The 15,361-nt window shown below is 37.4% G+C and overlaps 2 protein-coding genes across 2 annotated transcripts in view; both read right to left on the bottom strand.

The window, feature by feature from the left end:
* Nucleotides 1-9,274: 9,274 nt before the first annotated feature.
* On the bottom strand, nt 9,275-10,759 carry LOC117342054 (cell wall adhesin EAP1-like). Its single transcript, XM_033904032.1, has one exon. The coding sequence runs from the start codon at nt 10,757-10,759 to the stop codon at nt 9,275-9,277; it is 1,485 nt and encodes a 494-aa protein (XP_033759923.1).
* Nucleotides 10,760-13,519: 2,760 nt separating this feature from the next.
* Nucleotides 13,520-15,361, bottom strand: part of LOC117342046 (cysteine sulfinic acid decarboxylase-like) — a 28,280-nt gene continuing 26,438 nt past the window's right edge. Inside the window, exon 12 of the mRNA XM_033904019.1 lies at nt 13,520-14,598. Within this exon, the coding sequence (XP_033759910.1) occupies nt 14,392-14,598 (207 nt within the window). The 3' untranslated portion in view covers nt 13,520-14,391. The remainder of the gene's footprint in view (nt 14,599-15,361) is intronic.

Below are 15,361 nucleotides of genomic sequence, written 5' to 3'. Positions count from 1 at the left end.
GAGGCCGTCCTTAAATGACCTTAGCTGTTAATAGGACGTTAAACAAAATAAACCAAACCAAACCAAACATAATATTACATACATGTTGTATATACACAATATAACATTCGTGTAGTTTACACAATATTACATACATGTAGTATATACAATATTACATACATGTAGTTTACACAATATTACATACATGTACTATATAATAAACACGTAGTATACACAATATTATAGGGGCCGCGGTGGCCGAGTGGTTAAGGTGTCCCGACACTTTATCACTAGCCCTCCACCTCTGGGTTGCGAGTTCGAACATACGTGGGGCAGTTGCCAGGTACTGACCGTAGGCTGGTGGTTTTTCTCCGGGTACTCCGGCTTTCCTCCACCTCCAAAACCTGGCACATCCTTAAATGACCCTGGCTGTTAATAGGACGTTAAACAAAAACAAACCAAACCAAACCAAACCAAACACAATATTATAACATATAGTTTACATAGTATTACATACATGTACTAGACACAATACTACATACATGTAGTATATATAATGTTACATAGACGTATACAGTTTTCAAAATGTTACAAACACTTATACAGTATTCAAAATGCTACATACACAAAGTCAAAATGTTACATACCCGTATATAATATTCGAAATGTTACACGTATACAGTATTCAAAATGTCACATTCATGTATAGCATTAAAAATGTTACATACACGTAGAGTATTCAAAATGTTGCATATACATAGTCAAAATGTCACAGGTACACTGTACTTTGGATATGGCGCTTTAAGAAAACGTAATAGAGTATTTTGATATTACCAGTTAAAGATCAAATTCATTTTACGAGTATGACAGTATATCGATATGGGAGTGCGAACCAGTATTCATAAAAATACATAAGTATGGCAATGCTTTATCAAAGTTATAATTTCTCATATTTCACCGGTGAAACTGCCATTAATATCGACCCATCTTATTAAGAAAAGAAATTGATAGTACAGTTTTCAAGTCAAGACATCAACGTTTGTAGTACTGGTAGTGAATTCATTAACTGATAAACAGCATGGCTGATGTATTCCTGGACGAGGACGGGTGGTAGCGCTAGATAGGTATAGGTGTGATGGGAATACGGGCACAGTAGATAAGTATCTATAATGTATACACCTGATGCACGTGTCCACTACCGGGCATGGACACGACTAATTTTCCATATGATTATGGATATAAATTTTAAATCAGGCATGACTTTACATTCGTATCAGGGTGGCTTTTCTCATATAGAATAGTTTCGTTATATCATCATTTACTAATCGTATGGCATTGGGTTTTACTGTTCTGTATAATTAAGAATGCACACTAGTAAACATATATATTTATCTGTTATCGAATTCCATGATTTACAATTCTATTATGCGTCGTTTACTCCATACCATCTCCCTTTCCCAGAGAAGATACGTCGAAACCAAATCAGTATTTTGTGATGTTTGTTCAAGTTAATTAACTTGGTCCGCTTTTAAGTTCATATATGACTCAAATATGTTGAAATATTTAAATAAGTTCGTCGTCTCAAACAAACAGTCTAGACTGAAAGCAATTAAGGTATTTCAAATTAATTATATATTTGCAGTTTTTAGTGTCAAAGGACTGAAGGGCTACCAGGTTTGTTTTAAAATGTCGCACCCCTGAGGACTACACTGCTTCTAAAATAATAATAATAAAAAAAACCGAAAAGGTATCCACGACTAAAGATGATTGTAATCAATTCCAACATATGAAAACAGCATCATAACCATGACCTCTTCTATGACCGGAAGTTACTTGCAATAATATAGAAATGATTACTTCGGGATGCAGGTAATATACACTTTAAACTTAACAGATCAAATTAGAAGCTCAGATTTTTGAAGGTTGGTAATAGCGTAAAGTATGTAACTTTTTTTTTTTTTCACAAGTGAAAGGCATCTTTTAATACTAATTTAGTAACATTATATGACACAATGTTACAGCTATTTCGTCCTTCTACGACTCATCATTGATACTACTTTTTTTTATATATATTTTTTATTTCAAAGACATTTCATTTTGGATTACAAGGCAATAAACATCACATTCACACACTTCACATTCACACACATATATATTGAAGAAAACCAAACTGTCAATTAATGGTGGGTTTTTTTCATTACTGTATTATGGAATATATATGAAATTGTCAAAAGTCAACTGATCTATAATATTGAGTATAGTTAATTAATTAAATGACATAATAGTCACTGTATTGCTTAAGCACTTTTAAGTACATATAAGTTGTCCAAAATATTAATGCTATATATATATAGTTATATGTATATCCAAATTGCTATATAATATCAACAGTAACATGTAACATAAACACTGTACGTAATATTACATAATCAAGAAACATACACATCTCTTTCATATATACAGTTTTCCCTTTTTAAATTATAACTTTGTTATGTGTGTGCATACATATATATATATAGAGAGAGAGGGTGTAGGTAGTAAAGAAAAGGAAGTTAGAGGTCCCATAGCTAAAATATCCGAAATATATTCAAAATTCCTTGTATAATTTGAGTATTAAAACATTACATTTTCGAGCAACAGGCAAAAGTCAGAGCATGCGATAGCATTAACAATAAAAAACATGTAAGATGGGCATACAGTATTAATAATATTATTTGTACTACTGTTACATTTCAACAATGGCTTTCCATTTCCTCCAATTAATTTCAAATTTCCTTTTCATGTATTCATTTTTGCTGCTGATGATATATTTCTGAACAATGCAGTGGTCTTTAATGACATTGATAAGAGCATTTAAAAACAGACTCAAAGATTTATGTACTTTTATAGATGTAGTGTTTTATAATTACTAAAATTTCGTTATCAACCATATTTGCTTGAGGTGATAGTATACCAAAAAGAAAAGATTCTTTATTTATAAAAATAGGAATGAGGAAAATGTCACATAAAGTTTCAAATCGCTGTAGTAGTTCCTGCACTTCTGTGCATTCCCATAGACAATGGACAATAGTTTCTCTTTCCATGTTACAGAGTGTACATAAAGGACTAGGGTATATGTTTATTTTAAAAAGAAAAGTGTTAGTTACTAGAATATGATGTAATATTCTAACTTGAAACCATTGCAATTTAGAACTTTTCGTGATAGTAAATGGAAGTTTAAGTATTTTAACCCATTTTGCATGATTAAACTCAAAGTCAAATTCTTCATTCCATTTTCTTACCCCATTTGGTGTTGAAGGTGCTGTAATGATGCAGTTATAAAAGTCTTTAGATCCCTTTTTACTCTTATAAAATATTTCTATGTTTGATGGTAAAACTGGTAAGGCTGGTCTTTCTATCATAAACTCAAATCTTCTAAGAAGTATGTAACTTTCAGTATTCTATCAAAAGTGCAACAGACGATTTTTATTTCCAATCGATCATAATGACTCGTTGTCGGAGATAAACGACGTAGAGTCACGAAGTATATATACTGCATGAATTAAACGCTAACATGAATACCGGATTAATGTCAACATATTTATTATTAAGCTTATAACAAAGGATTAGGCACTAGTCGTAAAACTTATCTATGCCGTCTCCCAATATACATTTACATATAGAAGACTAGTGCTGCAATGAAAGCATGCATGATTTTTACAATAACAGAATATTTGTTAATATCAAAATGTGTGGGTGGAAGCAATAATTGTTTGTACACATCTAAAGACATTTGAATTCATGTACACTGTAAGATGCGGGTTTTCAGACAAAATTGTTGCGTATTAAATTCAACATTTGGTACCAGGTGATAGATACGGTAAGATATTTCGCCGACACGTGTTTCCCGTGTGAAGGTGTATTCATACAACTTCAAAATGTCGTATTATTCAAATAAATGTTTATATACAAGTAAAAATAAATACGGTGTAATGAAGGACACTGCGATATTTACATAGTAGCGTATGTGTTTGTATGTTTAAAGTCATAAATAGTTTTGTTTGAACATGCGTGTAGTATATAATCGTATAAAATTTGTGGCTCTGTAAAAGTTATCACAGTTTCCGTACAAACACCAGTCTCTATCAGAAAATTACCACATTTAGTTAGTGTCTGTAAAATGTGACATGTTCTTTATTTAGGATTGTGTCCTTGGTCACGGTAAAACCAAAACGTTAACGTTCTCATAATTCAATAGATTCTACAACGGACATAAACAATTAGCGCGGAAAACAAGAAAATGTGGCATGTTGTTATACAACTCTGTATAGATAATTGAAAAAATTATTATTGTTTAAATTAAATGTTTAAAATGATAAAGAAAGTAATTTGACACATTATAATGGATTAATACTACATATTCACAGGTAACTGCATCCTCGTCCGGGTCAGATTACTGATTGTTAGCGGATGTAGTTTGTATATTCTGCTTCCTAAATTAAATACAAGTGAAACGAGCTCATTTAATTCATTACAAATCTGTGATTTAACAATAAATGATTATAGGTGCAGCGTAATGGTCCCTACTCTAACCTGACACGTCCGGGGTACGGGCTATATTATCACAATACATTACGTAACTCGTCTACACAATGGAAGAGGACGGCTGTCGGCCAGTCATAGTTCGATCCAGTTGTGAACATTCACTTTTATTTATCAATTATGTTACACGTTATTTGTGACACGACTCCGTTGTGTGTATCATTTTACAACGTGTGATATACCAGCGCCATGATTATTTTTGGTGCAATATTAATCGTCCAGATTTTCCATTAACAATGGGGCGTGGTCCAGTAGGCGTGTCACTACGACAACATACAATAGGGTCAACTCCCCAATGTTGTGTAATGGAAACGAGCGGACCGTTCCGACCACGGTACTCGGCCAACTTTGACATCTATAGTGTCCTTGACGAATTTTATAATGTTTATGGCGACTCGGTCACAATGCTGGAGACCAGCGGGTCGTATTTGTTGTTATAAGTTGGTCTGTACCGGCGGGGGTCCATCGAGGGGAGAAACCTATGTCTATTGTCTACCAGCAGTAATTTGTATACAGCAAAACTGTAATCGTGTTCCGAAGTATAATTATTACAATATTATCTCAATTCAAATTAGCGTAAATATGATAATTAACAGAGCGTTGATTATGAAGGGGATATAATCGATAACAGAATTAACACATTACCGTTATCTGGGAAACTTTCAGATCTCAAATTACCCATTGTGAACCCCTTAGTTTCCATGACGAGTTATTAAATTGATGGGGTATAGTTTTTCACGTCTTCCTTTATAAATTAGATACTTTGAGTTGAGGTGATTAAATGTCGCCGTCCCCCTCCATCGTGGACGGATCTTACGTGAGAAGGTAATAGAAAATATGCCGGGGCACGTTCAGTAATTACTTATACCATCATTTATGTGTCCGCATATCCGTCCGGTGTCGGTCTGGAGTTTATAAGGTGGGGTGTCGGGTAAGAGGCATTTTGCTCGTGGTCTCACGTGGGAGGAACTCTCGGACCGGAGCAGGGGTGTGACAGAGATGTTGGAGACACACAGGATACAAGGTTTGTCGTGACTTAAGTTCGGAAAAAAGTAAGTTTGTCATATTTTCATTAATATCGTTATGTTTTTAAAATATGCAATTACGTGAACAATGCATCAATATTTTAATTGATGAAGATATTTCAGCAATTCTCATCTGTTTAATTAAAACGTATGACGTGTAACTGAAAATAACACCATCCGACTGACCATAGGTATGTGGCACAACTGTGAGCTGGTTCGTTTAATAAGGTTATAATTAATATCACAAATTAAAAGCGAAATAAATTTATTCGAAGAAATGTTTTTATCAGAAATTTAATAATCAGGCCTTTGGAAAAAAAAAGGATCATTTAATGTAGACGGTGATTATTTACATTATCTAAAACTAAATGATAAATGATAAAAAAAAATCATCATAATGCTCATTCGAAAGTATTTTTCTTGATAACACATGGTTTATAATTGATAATTTTAAATAATATATTCTAGAAACTGCGTTTCTTAGTCTCAGTAAATGTGGGTGTAGGATCAGGCGGTATGGTTGTATCTAGAGTCAATATTTTCGGAGGAATCCTTACAGACCAGGGTATATAAAGGGCATATAAAACTTTATAGGCTACATTGAATCCCAGTTTTACAACATGGTAAACAGTTTCCTTGTTTGTTCGCCCCATTTTGTGGTGTATCATTTTGTAACGTACGTTTATGACAGTGCGTAGTAAAATCTTCATTCAGCTTTTATTGTTGACAATATATGACAAAGTTGTTCCTTGCGGAGGGAAAAAAAATATGGCGTGGTCACGGACGAGGGTTTTTATCCGCGTCGGGCAATGCTTTAATCTTGAATAATAAAAACTGTCGGTAATACCATTTCCCCTGAAAACCATGAAAAAAAAAAATTGTTATAAGAATATAATTGTCAATAAAATATGGTAAAAACCAAAATTTCAAATTTAAGTTCACGTTATGCGCGTGATTCCAAACTTAGACTGTATTGTATCATGTTTGTGGCAGACAGTGTATACATCGTTTCAATGTGTAAACTCTAATAGTATCGACGGACGACAAACGGGATAAATTCAATTTTAATTTTCAATTTCAAATTAAATAAAAAAATATCTGTTAAGGTAGCACAATTTCTGCTTCGTGAATAAATTGTAAAAAAGGAACCCAATGGGATATTTCAAAAAAATGATTATATATAACGTAAGTAAGTTTGAGTTAAAACTGAGAAGAGGAATATTTAGAAAGCTACATTCCTACGCTCCAAATCTCCATCATACGAGGTAATTATTTTTATGAAACGTACGCCATTATTTCTAACCCTGGCTTAAGAATCCTATAAAATGTTATGTTTCTTCGTTATGTTTCCCATACTGGTTACAGCATGCCTGTGGACGGTGTACGTATATTCCTTATCACTGTAATTAAGATACACAATTCTTTATGAAAATAACCAGCTGTCTTTGAGGTCAAAGGTTAACCACAGTCTGTGTGATTGTCGCTGTCTAATCTAGTACAGAACCGTTTTAGATTGAATTTTTATCTATGTCCATGCGGAAAGATGGGGAATTTGAGACAAAGACTTTCTCACGTATGTTTTTGTGCATTCTCAAAATATTACATATTTTAAACAATAACCCATATTGTGAGATACAGTATATTTTTGTATAAGCAAATGCGATACTTTTTGCCGATATATAAACAGTCTACATTAACCATGAGTGTTTTATACTGTTATTGCCTGATCCATGGCTTTGATACTTCAGACCAAGGGGCTTCGTAACTTCGATAGCCAAGGGTGTTCAATACGATGGAAAGGAGAGTATCATATTGAACACCCTTGGCTAGCGAAGTTGGGGTCGGGCATGTTCATTGTACTATACCAATGGGTGGTTAAGAGTGGGTATGTGATATACCAAGAGTCAGGCATATACTTTACCAAGGGGCGGGCACAAACTATACCAAGGGGTCGGCACGTACTATACCAAGGGGGTGGGCATAAACTATACGAAGGGGGTGGGAGCGTAATATACCAAGGGGTGGGCATGTACTATACCAAGGGGATGGGCATAAACTATACGAAGGGGGTGGGAGCGTAATATACCAAGGGGTGGGCATGTACTATACCAAGGAGATGGGCACGTACTATACCAAGGGGGTGGGCACGTAATATAACAAGGGGTGGGCATGTACTATACCAAGGGGGTGGGCATGTACTATACCAAGGGGGTGGGCATGTACTATACCAAGGGGGTGGGCATGTACTATACCAAGGGGCGGGGATGTACTGTACCAAGGTGGTGGGCACGTACTTTATCAAGGGGCGGGCACGTACTTTACCAAGGGGCGGGTATGTACTATACCAAGGGGGTGGGCACGTACTATACCAAGGGGGTGGGCACGTACTGTATCAAGGGGGTGGGCACGTACTATACCAAGGGGATGGGCACGTACTATACCAAGGGGTTGGGCACGTAATATACCAAGGGGCGGGGCACATACTATACCAAGGGGATCAGCACGTAATGTACAAAGGGGGACAGTTATGTACTATAACAAGGACGGGCACGTACTATACCAAGGGCATAGGCATGTACTAGGGGCGGGTATGTACAAAATGTACATACCAATGTATGGGCATATACTATACCAATAGTCAGACATATACTATAATAAAGGGTGGGTATGTACTGTTGTTTCTGGAACTCTGCCCACATGTAAATTGTATTACTCACTCACGAGGTGTTAAATGATAAGATGTGTTAATCAGGGAGGTGATATATTGTTTTATCAACACAAGAGGTTTTTGTTTTACAAGGATACTCACCGAGGAGATATTGTAAATTGTTTTAATAACCCAGAAGATATTATAAACTGTTTATTAATTAAAAAAGGTGTTGTATTGTTCGACTTGTTCACGCACATAATAAAATAATTCTATACTGATTTGCCTATATACTATTGCAACTCAATTGTATACATAATTACTTCTACCACTTAAGTAATGTCTTCCCATATAATTTGAATAATGGATGGTGAGAACATCATACATGTAAAGTTGTAGATAATGGCGGTGGTGGGGTAAATGTATCCAGTCCCTGTGTTGAGGGAGTCTTTTCAACCCTGGTAAATGTATCCAGTCCCTGTGTTGAAGAATTCGCTTCAACCCTGGTAAATGCATCCAGTTCCTGTGTTGAGGAAGTCGCGTCAACCCTGGTAAATGTATCCAGTCCCTGCACATGTGTTGAGGGAGTCCCTTCAACCCTGGTAAATGCATCCAGTCCCTGTGTTGAGGGAGTCGCGTCAACCCTGGTATATGTATCCAGTCCCTGTGTTGAGAGAGTCCCTTCAACCCTGGTAAATGTACCCAGTCCCTGTGTTGAGAGAGTCCCTTCAACCCTGGTAAATGTACCCAGTCCCTGTGTTGAGAGAGTCCATTCAACCCTGGTAAATGTATCCAGTCCCTGTGTTGAGGGAGTCCCTTCAACCCTGGTAAATGTATCCAGTCCCTGTGTTGAGGGAGTCCCTTCAACCCTGGTATATGTATCCAGTCCCTGTGTTGAGGGAGTCCCTTCAACCCTGGTAAATGTATCCAGTCCCTGTGTTGAGGGAGTCCCTTCAACCCTGGTAAATGTATCCAGTCCCTGTGTTGAGGAGTCCCGTCAACCCTGGTAAATGTATCCAGTCCCTGTGTTGAGGGAGTCCCTTCAACCCTGGTATATGTATCCAGTCCCTGTGTTGAGGGAGTCCCTCAACCCTGGTAAATGTATCCAGTTCCTGTGTTGAGGGAGTCCCTTCAACCCTGGTAAATGTATCCAGTCCCTGTGTTGAGGAAGTCGCGTCAACCCTGGTAAATGTATCCAGTCCCTGTGTTGAGGGAGTCCCTTCAACCCTGGTAAATGTATCCAGTCCCTGTGTTGAGGGAGTCGCGTCAAAACCCTGGTATATGTATCCAGTCCCTGTGTTGAGAGAGTCGCCTCAACCCTGGTAAATGTTGCCAGTCCCTGTGTTGAGGGAGTCGCGTCAACCCTGGTATATGTATCCAGTCCCTGTGTTGAGGGAGTCCCTTCAACCCTGGTAAATGTATCCAGTCCCTGTGTTGAGGGAGTCCCTTCAACCCTGGTATATGTATCCAGTCCCTGTGTTGAGGGAGTCCCTTCAACCCTGGTAAATGTTGCCAGTCCCTGTGTTGAGGGAGTCGCTTCAACCCTGGTAAATGTATCCAGTCCCTGTGTTGAGGGAGTCGCTTCAACCCTGGTAAATGTATCCAGTCCCTGTGTTGAGGGAGTCCCTTCAACCCTGGTATATGTATCCAGTCCCTGTGTTGAGGGAGTCGCTTCAACCCTGGTATATGTTGCCAGTCCCTGTGTTGAGGGAGTCCCTTCAACCCTGGTAAATGTATCCAGTCCCTGTGTTGAGGGAGTCGCTTCAACCCTGGTATATGTATCCAGTCCCTGTGTTGAGGGAGTCCCTTCAACCCTGGTATATGTATCCAGTCCCTGTGTTGAGGAAGTCGCTTCAACCCTGGTAAATGTATCCAGTTCCTGTGTTGAGGAAGTCGCTTCAACCCTGGTAAATGTATCCAGTCCCTGTGTTGAGGGAGTCCCTTCAACCCTGGTATATGTATCCAGTCCCTGTGTTGAGGGAGTCGCGTCAACCCTGGTAAATGTATCCAGTCCCTGTGTTGAGGAAGTCGCTTCAACCCTGGTAAATGTATCCAGTCCCTGTGTTGAGGGAGTCCCTTCAACCCTGGTAAATGTATCCAGTCCCTGTGTTGAGGGAGTCCCTTCAACCCTGGTATATGTTGCCAGTCCCTGTGTTGAGGGAGTCGCTTCAACCCTGGTATATGTATCCAGTCCCTGTGTTGAGGGAGTCCCTTCAACCCTGGTATATGTATCCAGTCCCTGTGTTGAGGGAGTCCCTTCAACCCTGGTAAATGTATCCAGTCCCTGTGTTGAGGGAGTCCCTTCAACCCTGGTATATGTATCCAGTGCCTGTGTTGAGGGAGTCCCTTCAACCCTGGTATATGTATCCAGTCCCTGTGTTGAGGGAGTCGCTTCAACCCTGGTAAATGTATCCAGTCCCTGTGTTGAGGGAGTCGCGTCAACCCTGGTAAATGTTGCCAGTCCCCGAGACTCGATAACAGGCGGACGCGTAGGGATAATTATATTTAGAATTAAAACAAACGTCATTGTTAATGTGATCCCTGTTAATCTAACATAAACAGAGTGTCAAGTCTGTCGATAACAGTCTGCGGTGTGACATTATATAAAACCGCCAAAACTGCATTTAGCCGGAACACAACTATCTACATAGTGGTACAGAGGAATGAGAAAATCTACGATCAATTTAACTTTCCGTAGTGGCGATCAGAGAGGAAGTTAAACGATTGTTGATTTGTTTCGCACTAATAACCTACCAAAAGTCAGTTAATGATATTTTATTTTTCTCTCAGAAATGTACATTCGTTGCAACACTCCTCATGAATATTTATTACACTAAGGCATATATATGCACGTTAATAGCTCGATCAGGCTGATATCGAGGTTCATGTCTACACATGAATTACCACGATACAGGTAGAAACTCATTTCCATTTTATGTGATTAAAACATTCCTCTCGCAAACACACTCTTACCCCCTTCCATTCTCCGTCACTAACATTCCGCTCGTTTTATGGACTTCGTCATCACAAAACAGGGGTTAATATAATGGTAAATAGGAAAACGATTAAAAAAGTGTAACGACGAGAGGAGACAATGCAGCCAACACTATGAATTTAACTATATACCGTGTTATATTAAACCATTGACTTTTATTGACGCAAGATAAGTTGTAATCTCGTATGTTGTGTGCACTCATGTGTAACTAGACATTGTGTTCACTCATGTGTAAGTAGACATTGTGTGCACTCATGTGTAAGTAGACATTGTGTGTAAGAAGACATTGTGTTCACTCATGTGTAAGTAGACATTGTGTTCACTCAGGTGTAAGAAGACATTGTGTTCACTCAGGTGTAAGTAGACATTGTGTTCACTCAAGTGTAAGTAGACATTGTGTTCACTCGTATGTAACTAGATGTTGTGTTCACTGTTCACTCGTATGTGACTAGATATGGTGTTCAATCATATGTTACTAGATATGGTGTTCACTCATATGTAACTAGATATGGTGTTCACTCGTATGTAACTAGATATGGCGTTCACTCGTATGTAACTAGACGTTATATTCACATTTTCACATTATGGGATTTTTAGAAAGGTGCATTTTATCATGACCACAGCGAGGATAGGAGCGTTCGATAACGATGATGTCATATGCAGAAACAACTGATATCACCATGACCTCACCTTGATGAGGGGAGCATTCGATGACGGTCGGAAGGTCAAGCACTGTCATGGAGTTGCTCTTTTCTTCAAGTAGGTTTTTATTCTACAAAAATGCCATTGCATGCGTAACATGGACGCTATTCCAGAAAAGAGGAAAGATTTTTTTTCTGGTGGGTATAAGGAAAAGCATGAACTTTAGCTGTATTGACAAAAATGCATCGCCGTGACTCCGACGTTTAGGTGGGATCTGATGGACCAGAATCTTGGACCTATCATGATGAAGGGAGCACCCGTCGACAGTCGGAAATATGTCACTGTCATGGAGTTGCTTCCTTTACCACAAGGGTCATTAGTCAACGTCACGTCTGGTGTCACCAATCAGATCGCCCAGCCAGCCATTGGATACAGTAGTTTGTCAACCACAACGGTTGTAGCCGGTGGTACCATTAGGTAACTATACCAAACTTATATACTAAGTAAAATTATTTTGTATTTGTGCTGCATTACGCAAATATGCATGAATAGTTGTTTTTGTTTGTATTTATTCACTAGCATATCGTACGACCTGTCGACAACTGCCCCTGTATTCCTAACAAAAATCTTTTATTTATCAATATTTCAACGATTTTGTTCATTTACACATTATTTATTTTATATTTTACATATAATTTTAACCTGTACATTAAATACTACTTTTACATTGTCAATAAAGTACCTTAAAATATTACTGATGTTTGGTATACTTTACTAAACAGATTTATCAAGTTATGCCCAAAACATAACCATTCTACATTCAATTATGATTTGATTTCTAACTTCTTATGAAAGTAGCCCCTGGCAATCAGGATCAATCATGTTAAAACCTAAGTTTTGACATTTAAATTCAATTTGTACATCTAATGTCAAAATGTGTACGATCGCCGAACGACAAAAGTTCTAATGAAAACGAAAGCATGATTAAATGTCATTTAGACACCACAAGACACGGTGAATTAGAAAAAAAACAAACATTTTGTACATATCCATCATTTTCAAAGAATCGTTTACCGGTAAACATGATCACTCACCTTTCGACGAGTGATTTATCGTTTTAAGCTACGCCGATGGTTAACGCGTTGCCAAGGTGGTTAAACTCTGTTAATAAGTAAAGGCGAAAATGTCAACAACAGTAGCATATTTTGGAATGATCCACCAAACATTATAAAACATCACCAGTTTTGCAGGTAATTCAAAAACGAGTATTGATACATTCCAAGAAATAAAAAAAAAAAATTGATATTATACACATCACTGTATCCATGCATAGTTACATTGCAGTTTCATTATCTACGAGAGGCCCTTGTCTTCTTGCTTACAAATATCAAATTAGTTGCTGAAATTTTGGTAGGTAATGACCTGTTTTGGATATATTAAATTCAGGGTTTTGACCTTCAGGTAGCTGGCATATCGTTTACCCTGACCACCTGACCAGTATGGCGATTCTACATCTACCCCTCTCTTAACAAGATGGTACATTACACACAATCATGTTCTTTTTTTAAATTTTATTAAAATTCACTGGTCAACAGATAATTAAACTATTGACTGATTTATTTATTAATTGATGTGCTGATATTACAATTACCTAGTAATAACTGTGAATGTTTAAGTCTAGGTCTCTAATTATCAATCTCTTGATATTGTTTTGTTGTCAGTTTGAATAAAGCCTATGTTTTAGAGTGGATACTGTTAAGTATTGTTTTCCTGTCCTGTCAATTGGATGACACCGTGAACTTTCATTCTCCTTGCCACTATTGGTACTTAGCTGTTATAAGTGGTATTTCATTTCAGATTTGTATATGATTTTAATGTGAAGATCTATAATGGTATATGGACATGGAAGTTTATACCGTAGATGACTTATGAATGATATATTTCATTTTCACTATAATTGACATATCTATGTAAAAATATAATATCAGATTTGATGGACGGTCGGACGTGAACAGATATTGTTGGGTCATCATATGGTATCTCCTGGTTTCCTGCCACTAAAAGGTTCACAAGAGTGATTAACATAAGGTGATACGACTTGGTTGGTAATTGTTATTACGTTATAGTTACAGAAACGCAAAATGGGTTACTCACTCTCACCTATTACCTCTGCCTGATGACAAATTGACTTCGGCAAAACCTCATTTCGAACCATGGTTAGATATGACATTACTTTATTAAAAGGGAAACATAGTAACTTTACATTTTGATATACCGATCTTTTCGGACTTTAAATCTAGTATTAGGGCAGATTATACTAAAAGTACATGATCAGTCAATGAAATTTTATGGTATATATTTTGATTATATTTTGTTTGCTTACAGGCAGATTCTTCCGAAAACCCCCCAACTTTATTCTAAGTACGATTATCTGTTCATCCATTTGTCATATTATCAGGCCTCGTTACTCACACTTTTCAGATTTCCATGTTTACTACTGACAACACAGTATATATCGCGTCCTATTCTGCCTGTGGAAGTGACTGCTTTTCGTTATATATGCCCTGTCCAATCCTGTCTATAATATTGACCACTAAGTTCATGTCCTCGCTTTTGATGTCCAGATTAGACAGAACCAACCGAAAGAAGTTGACATGGTCTCCGAGAGGTTGGTAGGCAACCATCATCGTCCCCTCCATCATCATCTGTTTTTTGATGGCTGGAGCCACCTAGAAATTAAAAATAATAGAGACAATACTTTCTGTATATGAACCAATACACATAGTTTTTAAGTGCCATACACGTCAAATTTGTTTTGTAGGTAGAATCTAGATCACGTGACAAAGAAATGAAGAATGATGGCGCCATGTTCACCTCCGTTACCATAATATTTTACACATTACTTATATATAAACATGTTACACCTAACAGTTAGATAATTATCTTTCCAGTTATTGAAACTTTATAAATCGAAAATAATGTCTGAAATTGAATAAAACTGTCGAACTTTTGTCGCTTTTAGTTTTAGTTTTAGAATTGTTACAAGTAAGCTTTGGTCGAGGAGCAAAGTTGAAGATGCAGAACTACAGGTAATTTTGTATTATTTTGCGGGTGACTGTGGTATTGTTACTAGCGCTGTGCAATATAAGTAAGGTGTGGATACACTTTGATATGTGACACTCTATTGTTATGCGCTACAGGTATGACCAATCGAGTATGGGAGATAACCCCCGGACAAACATTGCGAAAATGAACAAAATGACATTACTACTTCAGAGCACAACATTGATTTGTTGAAAACAACAAGTCCCGTCAATTTAGGACATAGCTAGTATGTTTTGGGCCGTGCTAAAGAGTACAGACGCCCAGTCAGACCGACAAACAATAACAGTGGTCCCTGTTGTAGTTCTAAACCACTGTACACATCATCTATGTACTCTCCCTCCCCTCTCGAGCTCATAACGTTTACTCTGTGACATGCATGTATACATA

Source organism: Pecten maximus, chromosome 2 (genome assembly GCF_902652985.1).
Source record: "Pecten maximus chromosome 2, xPecMax1.1, whole genome shotgun sequence".
NCBI classification, from domain to species: Eukaryota; Metazoa; Mollusca; class Bivalvia; order Pectinida; family Pectinidae; genus Pecten; species Pecten maximus.
Note: the sequence above shows the minus strand (reverse complement) of the source record. Positions and strands in the feature narration are given on the sequence as shown.

Coding starts and splice junctions, on each gene's coding strand:
- LOC117342054 (XM_033904032.1), bottom strand. CDS start 10,759: ATGACGTTTGTTTTAATTCTAAATATAATTATCCCTACGCGTCCGCCT.